Source organism: Entelurus aequoreus, linkage group LG03, assembly GCF_033978785.1.
Source record: "Entelurus aequoreus isolate RoL-2023_Sb linkage group LG03, RoL_Eaeq_v1.1, whole genome shotgun sequence".
NCBI lineage: Eukaryota > Metazoa > Chordata > Actinopteri > Syngnathiformes > Syngnathidae > Entelurus > Entelurus aequoreus.
The window spans coordinates 82310995-82322137 of record NC_084733.1 but is presented as its reverse complement, the minus strand read 5'-3'; the positions used below and the strand labels follow the sequence as shown (position 1 = coordinate 82322137).

The 11143-nt window shown below is 41.3% G+C and overlaps 1 protein-coding gene across 5 annotated transcripts in view; it reads left to right on the top strand.

The window, feature by feature from the left end:
* Positions 1 to 8295, top strand: part of LOC133646968 (calcium-dependent secretion activator 2-like) — a 133510-nt gene extending 125215 nt beyond the window's left edge. For all 5 annotated transcript variants that reach the window (XM_062042956.1, XM_062042955.1, XM_062042953.1 and 2 more), the window contains 2 exons: positions 7268 to 7372; positions 7443 to 8295. In XM_062042956.1, the coding sequence (XP_061898940.1) occupies positions 7268 to 7372; positions 7443 to 7610 (273 nt within the window). In that variant the 3' untranslated portion in view covers positions 7611 to 8295. The remainder of the gene's footprint in view (positions 1 to 7267; positions 7373 to 7442) is intronic.
* The last annotated feature ends 2848 nt before the right edge of the window (positions 8296 to 11143 follow it).

Sequence of the window (11143 nt, the reverse complement as noted above, 5' to 3'; positions counted from 1 at the left end):
TGTATACTAATGTCTCTTATATTAGCATGCTAACATGTTATACTAGCTTTTTTGCTAATTTTGTATGTTTAAACCTAAAAATGGTGGATGTTGATGCTTGGCGCCATCTTGTATGTATGGTAACGTCTCTTATATTAGCATGCTAACATGTTATGCTAGCTTCTTAGCTAATTTTGTATGTTTAAACCTAAAAATTGTGGATGTTGATGCTTAGCGCCATCTTGAATGTATGCTAACGTCTTTTATATTAGCATGCTAACATGTTATGCTAGCTTCTTTGCTAATTTTGTATGTTTAAAACTAAAAATCATGGATGTTGATGCTTGGCGCCATCTGGAATGTATACTAACGTCTCTTATATTAGCATGCTAACATGTTATGCTAGCTTCTTTGCTAATTTTGTATGTTTAAACCTAAAAATTGTGGATGTTGATGCTTAGCGCCATCTTGAATGTATGCTAACGTCTCTTATATTAGCATGCTAACATGTTATACCAGCTTTTTAGCAAATTTTGTATGTTTAAACCTAAAAATCATGGATGTTGATGCTTAGCGCCATCTTGAATGTATGCTAACGTCTCTTATATTAGCATGCTAACATGTTATGCTAGCTTCTTAGCCAATTTTGTATGTTTAAACCTAAAAATCATGGATTTGGATATTTGGCGCCATCTTAGAAGTATGTCAAATTGGACCGATAAGTATATACATAAATATTAGTATATTATTAGGTAATATGTGCTAATATTCTAACACAGCAGTTGAAAATAATTAGTAAGAAGACATGGATCTGCATGAAAAAAACAATGTGGTATCAGAAACCTTTTGATTATAAAAAAAATATGTTTTTATATATTAACATAATATACAACATGTTTGTACTGACTGGTGATGGTCATTTGTATTTATATGTAATCCAACATTTTAATCCAAATGTTTTTTGCATCTAGTCATTGCTCTTCCACACTGAAGGAAAATAACGCTGAACACGCTGCAGGGCTGCTTGTATCGCACATGATATCACACACTAGTAAACACGCTGCAGGACTGCTTGTACCGCACATGATATCACACACTAGTAAACACGCTGCAGGGCTGCTTGTATCACACATGATATCATACACAAGTAAACACGCTGCAGAACTGCTTGTATTGCACATGATATCACACACAAGTAAACACGCGACAGGACTGCTTGTATCGCACATGATATCACACTCAAGTAAATTTGCTGCAGGACTGCTTGTATCGCAGATATCACACGCAAGTAAAAAAGCCGCAGGCCTGCTTGTATCGCACATAATATCACACACACACAAGTAAACACACTTCAGGACTGCTTATATCTCACATGATATCACACACAAGTAAACTTGCTGCAGGACTGCTTGTATCGCAGATGATATCACACGCAAGTAAAAAAAGTCGCAGGACTGCTTGCTTGTATCGCACATGATATCACACACAAGTAAACACGCCGCAGGATTGCTCGTGTCACACATGATATCGCACACAAGTAAACTTGCTGCAGGACTGTTTGTATCTCACATGATATCACACACACAAGTAAACACACTGCAGGACTGCTTGTATCTCACATGATATCACACACAAGCAAACACGCAACAGGACTGCTTGTATCTCACATGATATCACACTCAAGTAAACTTGCTGCAGGACTGCTTATATCGCAGATAATATCACACGCAAGTAAAAAAGCCGCAGGACTGCTTGTATCGCAGATATCACACGCAAGTAAAAAAGCCGCAGGACTGCTTGTATCGCAGATATCACACGCAAGTAAAAAAAGCCGCAGGACTGCTTGTATCGCACATGCTATCACACACACAAGTAAACACACTGCAGGACTGCTTATATCTCACATGATATCACACACAAGTAAACTTGCTGCAGGACTGCTTGTATCTCAGATGATATCACACGCAAGTAAACTTGCTGCAGGACTGCTTGTATCGCAGATGATACCACACGCAAGTAAAAAAGCCGCAGGACTCCTTGTATCGCACATGATATCACACACAAGCAAACACGCAACAGGACTGCTTGTATCGCACATGATATCACACACACACAAGTAAACACACCGCAGGACTGCTTGTATCTCACATGATATCACACGCAAGTAAACATGCCGCAGGACTGCTTGTATCGCAGATGATATCACACGCAAGTAAAAAAGCCGCAGGACTGCTTGTGTCGCACATGATATCACACACAAGTAAACACGCCGCAGGACTGCTCGTGTCGCACATGATCTCACACACAAGTAAACACGCCGCAGGACTGCTTGTATCGCACATGATATCACACACACAAGTAAACTCGTGACAGGACTGCTTGTGTCGCACCTGATATCACACATTTTACATGCTCGCTGATATCATCCGATCCTTGTTTTTTGATGCTATCGCATCGATATATATTGTTGTCCACTTTCCCATCTAAGATAATGCGATATCATGTGTTGTACATTAAAAATAAATCAGCATAAAAGGTGTTAGAATATATGATTTATATATATGTATATATTATTGCTTATAATATTATTATTATTATTACAAATGATAAAAAAGTGTCCTAATAACATGCGACACAATATGCCAACATTGTGTTGCGTATGTTTCCATGACGACGGGGTTGTTAAAAAGGGGGCGTGTCCATATCCATGCTTGTGTTTCTTCTTCCTTAATAATAACACGTCTCTCCAGAGGTATTAAGACAGTCCAAGTGTTAATTTACAAGCGCGTAATTACACCATTCCGCCACCGGAGGGGGTCAGAGGTGGAAGAGTTAAGTGTTTGCCGACCCTGAATGTTTTTGGTCTTTTAGAACGGCAGGAATGATGTTTTGCTCGCCAAAGTAATTACGCCAGCGCGCTCATCTGAATATTTTGGGGTCACCGCCGTGTCACAGCAATCTCCCGCCGCCGCCAATCCGCTGAATAGAAGCGGCGTCCCACCCGCCGCAAGAGTGGCGCGCCCTTCGGAGGCAAAAAAAAAGTGCGTTTGATTCGCAGCCCTGAACCTCCATGTGATCGTTTGGCGCTTGCTCGCGGGCTGTGCTTCTTGGCCATTAGCATAGAGGAGAACCTTCTAGAACACGGGTGCCCAATTTTTTTTCCACGCACTGACAAATCAAAAGATTTGGTATTTTCATCTTCAAAACCAGTACAATATATGATTGCAATTTCTGCAGAAATGATGTGAATGCTGAAGCTCCACAGCCGTGCTAAAACGCTAAAAGTTAGCACGCTAGCCAGATAGCGTCAAGTAACAAAATTATAAGCTAAAAAAAACTAGCATGTTAACATGTGACCAATAGCACACTTACAATCGTGAAATACAAAGATACAGGACACTCAAGTGTGTACCTGCTCAATTAGCTAAAAAAAATTAGCATGCTAATGTTAGCATTCTAAACAATATATTACTCTGAGGTGTTTACCTGTAAAATGTGTTGAAGATGCTAACATTAGCATGCATCAAGTACCAAAATATGACTTAGGTGTATACCTACAAAGTTAGCTGAAAAAAGCTAGCATATTAACGTCAGCATGCTAACAGGTATCATTCGTCCAGTAGCAACAGTTTTTGAGACTTGTGTGTATATATTCAAAATTTGTCAAAAAATTTTTTTTTTTAAAGGTAGCATGCTAACAAAAGTACGCTAACATGCAAAAAATAGCAGGCTTACCCTTAACATTAGTAAAATACCAAAAATAGTTCATACTAAAGTGTATACCTGCTAACTTAGCTTAAAAGTGTAGCATGCTAATGTTAGCATTCTAAACAATATATTACTCTGAGGTGTTTACCTGTAAAATGTGTTGAAGATGCTAACATTAGCATGCATCAAGTACCAAAATATGACTTAGGTGTATAGCTACAAAGTTAGCTAAAAAAAAGCTAGCATATTAACGTCAGCATGCTAACAGGTATCATTCGTCCAGTAGCAACAGTTTTTGAGACTTATGTGTATGTATTCAAAATTATCTAAAAAATTTTTTAAAAACAAGCTAGCATGCTAACAAAACTACGCTAACATGCAAAAAATAGCAGTCTTACCATTAACATTAGTAAAATACCAAAAATAGTTGATACTAAAGTGTATACCTGCTAACTTAGCTTAAAAATGTAGCATGCTAATGTTAGCATTCTAAAAAATATATTACTCTGAGGTGTTTACCTGTAAAATGTGTTGAAGATGCTAACATTAGCATGCATCAAGTACCAAAATATGACTTAGGTGTATACCTACGAAGTTAGCTAAAAAAAAGCTAGCATATTAACGTCAGCATGCTAACAGGTATCATTCGTCCAGTAGCAACAGTTTTTGAGACATGTGTGTATATATTCAAAATTAGTAAAAAAAATAAAAATTTTAAAAAGCTAGCATGCTAACAAAACTACGCTAACATGCAAAAAATAGCAGTCTTACCGTTAACATTAGTAAAATACCAAAAATAGTTGATACTAAAGTTTATACCTGCTAACTTAGCTTAAAAATGTAGCATGCTAATGTTAGCATTCTAAAAAATATATTACTCTGAGGTGTTTACCTGTAAAATGTGTTGAAGATGCCAACATTAGCATGCATCAAGTACCAAAATATGACTTAGGTGTATACCTATGAAGTTAGCTAAAAAAAAGCTAGCATATTAACGTCAGCATGCTAACAGGTATCATTCGTCCAGTAGCAACAGTTTTTGAGACATGTGTGTATATATTCAAAATTAGTAAAAAAAAAAAAAAATTAAAAAGCTAGCATGCTAACAAAACTACGCTAACATGCAAAAATAGCAGTCTTACCGTTAACTTTAGTAAAATACCAGAAATAGTTGATACTAAAGTGTATACCTGCTAACTTAGCTTAAAAATGTAGCATGCTAATGTTAGCATTCTAAACAATTTACTCTGAGGTGTTTACCTGTAAAATGTGTTGAAGATGCTAACATTAGCATGCATCAAGTACCAAATTGTGACTGAGGTATATACCTACAAAGTTAGCTGAAAAAAGCTAGCATATTAACGTCAGCATGCTAACAGGTATCATTCGTCCAGTAGCAACAGTTTTTGAGACTTGTGTATATGTTAAAAAAATAAGCTATCTTGCTAACAAAACTATGCTAACATGCAAAAAATATCAGGCTTACTGTTAACATTAGTAAAATACCTGCTAACTTAGCTAAATATGTAGCATGCTAATGTTAGCATGCAAAAATGCTAACTGTAACTTGTGGTAATGTTTCAAAATATAGTACTTTGAGGTGTGTACCTGATTTTTTAAAATGCTAGCATGCTAACATTAACATGCATCAAGTACAAAAAGGTGTACAGCTACAACATTAGCTGAAAAAAGCTAGCATATTAACGTTAGCATGCTAACAGGTATCATTCGTCAAGTAGCAACAGTTTTGACGCTAATGTGTATACATTCAAAATTAGCAAAAAAGCTAGCATGCTAATATTAGAATGCTAACAATTGTGTCGTGGGCCGTTAAAAAAATTAGCTACAGTCGGCACTTAGGTCACTTTTGTTCTAGAACGTGTTAGCTTTGGTCAAATGTGATGATGTTTGCTTCTTAGAACTTCAACTGCACACAAGATAAAAGTTCTGAGAAAGTTCCTGTTCCTCCTTAAAGGTTCTTGCTAGTTCCACTCAAGTTGATCCCTCATGAAGGCTGGAATGAAGTCCTTCTCCTGCCCTGCTCCTTGGTCTTGGAGAACCAGTGTAGTCCATAGAAGGTTCCTCAGAAGGTTTCTCAGCAGGCTCCTATGCAGGTTTCTCAGAAGGTTTCTCAGCAGGTTCCTCAGCAGGCTCCTATGCAGGTTCCTCAAAAGGTTCCTCAGCAGGCTCCTATGCAGGTTCCTCAAAAGGTTCCTCAGCAGGCTCCTATGCAGGTTTCTCAGAAGGTTTCTCAGCAGGTTCCTCAGCAGGTTCCTCAAAAGGTTCCTCAGCAGGCTCCTCAAAAGGTTCCTCAGCAGGCTCCTATGCAGGTTTCTCAGCAGGCTCCTATGCAGGTTCCTCAGAAGGTTCCTCAGCAGGCTCTTATGCAGGTTCCTCAGAAGGTTCCTCAGCAGGCTCCTATGCAGGTTCCTCAGAAGGTTCCTCAGCAGGCTCCTATGCAGGTTCCTCAGAAGGTTTCTCAGCAGACTCCTATGCAGGTTTCTCAGCAGGCTCCTATGCAGGTTTCTCAGAAGGTTTCTCAGCAGGTTCCTCAGCAGGCTCCTATGCAGGTTCCTCAAAAGGTTCCTCAGCAGGCTCCTATGCAGGTTCCTCAAAAGGTTCCTCAGCAGGCTCCTATGCAGGTTTCTCAGAAGGTTTCTCAGCAGGTTCCTCAGCAGGTTCCTCAAAAGGTTCCTCAGCAGGCTCCTCAAAAGGTTCCTCAGCAGGCTCCTATGCAGGTTTCTCAGCAGGCTCCTATGCAGGTTCCTCAGAAGGTTCCTCAGCAGGCTCTTATGCAGGTTCCTCAGAAGGTTCCTCAGCAGGCTCCTATGCAGGTTCCTCAGAAGGTTCCTCAGCAGGCTCCTATGCAGGTTCCTCAGAAGGTTTCTCAGCAGACTCCTATGCAGGTTTCTCAGCAGGCTCCTATGCAGGTTTCTCAGAAGGTTTCTCAGCAGGTTCCTCAGCAGGCTCCTATGCAGGTTCCTCAGCAGGCTCCTATGAAGGTTCCTCAGCAGGCTCCTATGCAGGTTCCTCAGAAGGTTCATCAGCAGGCTCTTATGCAGGTTCCTCAGAAGGTTCCTCAGCAGGCTCCTATGCAGGTTCCTCAAAAGGCTCCTATGCAGGCTCCTATACAGGTTCCTCAGCAGGCTCCTATGCAGGTTCCTCAAAAGGCTCCTATGCAGGCTTCTATGCAGGTTCCTCAAAAGGCTCCTATGCAGGCTCCTATACAGGTTCCTCAGCAGGCTCCTATGCAGGTTCCTCAAAAGGTTCCTCAGCAGGCTCCTATGCAGGTTTCTCAGAAGGTTCCTCAGCAGGTTCCTCAGCAGGCTCCTATGCAGGTTCCTCAAAAGGTTCCTCGGCAGGCTCCTATGCAGGTTCCTCAGCAGGCTCCTATGCAGGTTCCTCAAAAGGTTCCTCAGCAGGCTCCTATGCAGGTTCCTAAGAAGGTTTCTCAGCAGACTCCTATGAAAGTTTCTCAGCAGGTTCCTCAGCAGGCTCCTATGCAGGTTCCTCAGCAGGCTCCTATGCAGGTTCCGCTGCAGGTTCCTCAGCGTGATTGTGTCCATGGTGTTGTGTGCAGCAATGGTACAGCAGCAGCATGAAGATGCTGTGTGGGTGGTTGACGGACAGGTTGGACCTGCAGCTTCATCTCTACCAGCTGAAGACCCTCATCAAGATGGTGAAGGTGAGCAAAAGACACCCTGAGAGCTCCTTGCTGGTGTTTGACCTCTGACCTCCCACGTCTGGCTGCGCAGAAGACCTTCAGAGACTTCCGCCTGCAGGGTGTGTTGGACACCACCCTCAGCAACAAGAACTACGAGAGCGTCTGCAACCGCCTAGCACTGGAGGAGGCCACTGTGGCCGTCAAGGCAGGCGACGCCATGCAGGGGATCAGCATGAGGGACAGTGATGAAGATGACTGAACGACTTCATCGTCACGTCTGTAGCCACACCTTCACCATCGTCACACCTTCACCTTCATCACACCTTCACCTTCATCACACCTTCACCATAGTCACACCTTCACCTTCATCACACCTTCACCTTAGTCACACCTTCACCATAGTCACACCTTCACCTTCATCACACCTTCACCATAGTCACACCTTCACCATAGTCACACCTTCACCATCGTCACACCTTCACCTTCATCACACCTTCACCTTCATCACACCTTCACCATAGTCACACCTTCACCATAGTCACACTTTCACCATCGTCACCCCTTCACCTTCATCACACCTTCACCTTAGTCACACATTCACCTTCATCACACCTTCACCATAGTCACACCTTCACCTTCATCACACCTTCACCATAGTCACACCTTCACCATAGTCTCACCTTCATCACACCTTCACCATAGTCACACCTTCACCATAGTCACACCTTCACCATCGTCACACCTTCACCATCGTCACACCTTCACCTTCATCACACCTTCACCTTAGTCACACCTTCACCTTCATCACACCTTCACCTTCATCACACCTTCACCATAGTCTCACCTTCATTACACCTTCACCATAGTCACACCTTCACCATCGTCACACCTTCACCATTGTCACACCTTCACCATAGTCACATCTTCACCATAGTCACATCTTCACCACACCTTCACCACACCTTCACCATAATCACACCTTCACCATCGTCACACCTTCACCATCATCACACTTTTACCATCATCACACCTTCACCATCATCACACCTTTAACATCATCACACCTTTACCATCATCACGCCTTCACCATCATCACACCTTCACCATCGTCACACCTTTACCATCATCACACCTTCACCATCATCACACCTTCACCACACCTTCACCATCTTCACACCTTCACCACACCTTCACCATCGTCACACCTTCACCATCATCACACCTTTACCATCATCACACCTTCACCATCATCACACTTTTACCATCATCACACCTTCACCATCATCACACCTTTAACATCATCACACCTTTACCATCATCACACCTTTACCATCATCACGCCTTCACCATCGTCACACCTTCACCATCGTCACACCTTTACCATCATCACACCTTCACCATCTTCACACCTTCACCACACCTTCACCACACCTTCACCATCGTCACACCTTCACCATCATCACACCTTTACCATCATCACACCTTCACCATCATCACACCTTTACCATCGTCACACCTTCACCATCATCACACCTTTACCATCATCACACATTCACCACACCTTCACCATCTTCACACCTTCACCACACCTTCACCATAATCACACCTTCACCATCGTCACACCTTCACCATCATCACACCTTTACCATCATCACACCTTCACCATCATCACACCTTCACCATCATCACACCTTTACCATCATCACACCTTTACCATCGTCACACCTTCACCATCATCACACCTTCACCATCATCACACTTTTACCATCATCACACCTTCACCATCATCACACCTTTAACATCATCACACCTTTACCATCATCACGCCTTCACCATCGTCACACCTTTACCATCATCACACCTTCACCACACCTTCACCATCTTCACACCTTCACCACACCTTCACCATAATCACACCTTCACCATCGTCACACCTTCACCATCATCACACCTTTACCATCATCACACCTTCACCATCATCACACCTTTACCATCATCACACCTTTACCATCGTCACACCTTCACCATCGTCACACCTTTACCATCATCACACCTTCACCACACCTTCACCATCTTCACACCTTCACCACACCTTTACCATAATCACACCTTCACCATCGTCACACCTTCACCATCATCACACCTTTACCATCATCACACCTTCACCATCATCACACCTTTACCATCATCACACCTTTACCATCATCACATCACCATCATCACACCTTCACCATCATCACACCTTTACCATCATCACACCTTTACCATCATCACACCTTCACCATCGTCACACCTTCACCTTCACCACACCTTCACCTTCACCATCCTCACAGATGTCATCTTCTTGACCAAACTTCACAAACAATATTTAAAGATTATTATAACAAAACAGAATTATTGCAGTCAGTACAATAAAGTACAGGACATTAATAAAGTACAGGACAGTAATAAAGTACAGGACAGTAATAAAGTACAGGACAGTAATAAAGTGAAGGACAGTAATAAAGTGAAGGACAGTAATAAAGTAAAGGACATTAATAAAGTACAGGACAGTAATAAAGTACAGGACAGTAATAAAGTAAAGGACAGTAATAAAGTACAGGACAGTACAAGCTCCGCCCCCGTCGTACACTGGAATTCCCCAGAACATTTTGACCTTCGACCTCTCGACGCTGGTCCCAAAAGTACTGCAGAACCCGAGAGTTCTTTTCCAAGAAAGTCAGACCGTGTTCTAGAAAGATCCGCGGGTGGACTCATGCGGTCTTGGACCTTCAAGACGGCTCCTTGGACCCCCTGTTGACGTCACGGGATGATTTCTGGACGTTTTGGGACACGCCCCCTGGTGGGACACGCCCCCTGTTTTTTGATTGATTGGGACACGCCCCCTGGTGGACGTCTGCATGAGCACTTCAGACATGAAGATGATTTGTGTGGAAGTTCTACAAACTTCTTGTGGTCTCCTGAGTCCTGGCACCAAGTCACGTGACCAGGTCTTCTCTTTCTCAACCTGGACCAGCACCACAGTCCAAGGAGCGTGACCTCCTGTAGTAAATTATTTGTAAATATGTGATTAATTGTGATTATTTGTGATTAATTGTAATTATTTGTGTGTGGTCAAATGAAAGTGCTCAAAGTCAACTTGTTTCCTTCCTAATTGGACCACAAAGTGGATTAAAAAGTTCTAGTTCCTTTTTCTTTTTTTTTTTGGTTTTGTTTTGTGTTCAGGTTGTCAAAGTCCACTCGTGCAGAACTTTAAAATATTTTTGGTTTTTGAAAATGTTAAAAATGTTCTCTTGTGTTCTGATCCAACTGTAAAAATGTTCAAATGTGAGAGGGTCACGTGATGTCATAAAAAAAATGTTGAAAAAGTGAGTGTAAGGACATTTTTTCAATAATTAAAAATGAATGTAGATGTATTGACATTTTAATAATAAAAAATAAACGTATATTTATATACATTATTTTTAATAACTAAACAATGTAAATACATTATTTTGAATGGTTGAAAATGAAGATACACTGTAAAAAACAAAATCTGTAAAAAAAAACGGTCATCTACTGGCAGCTAGGAAAACCATAAAATTAAAGTAAAACATTGTAAACCAAATAATGATCAAAAACACAATTACAGATATTTTCATGAAACGTTTTACAGAAAAATATCGTAATATTACATGAATTTGAAAGTAATTTAAGAAAACAGAAAATGATAATTAATTTGGTATTTTTCTGTAAAAAAAAAATATAAATATACATAGTTTGTCATTACTGGCATATTACTTAAAATAACAG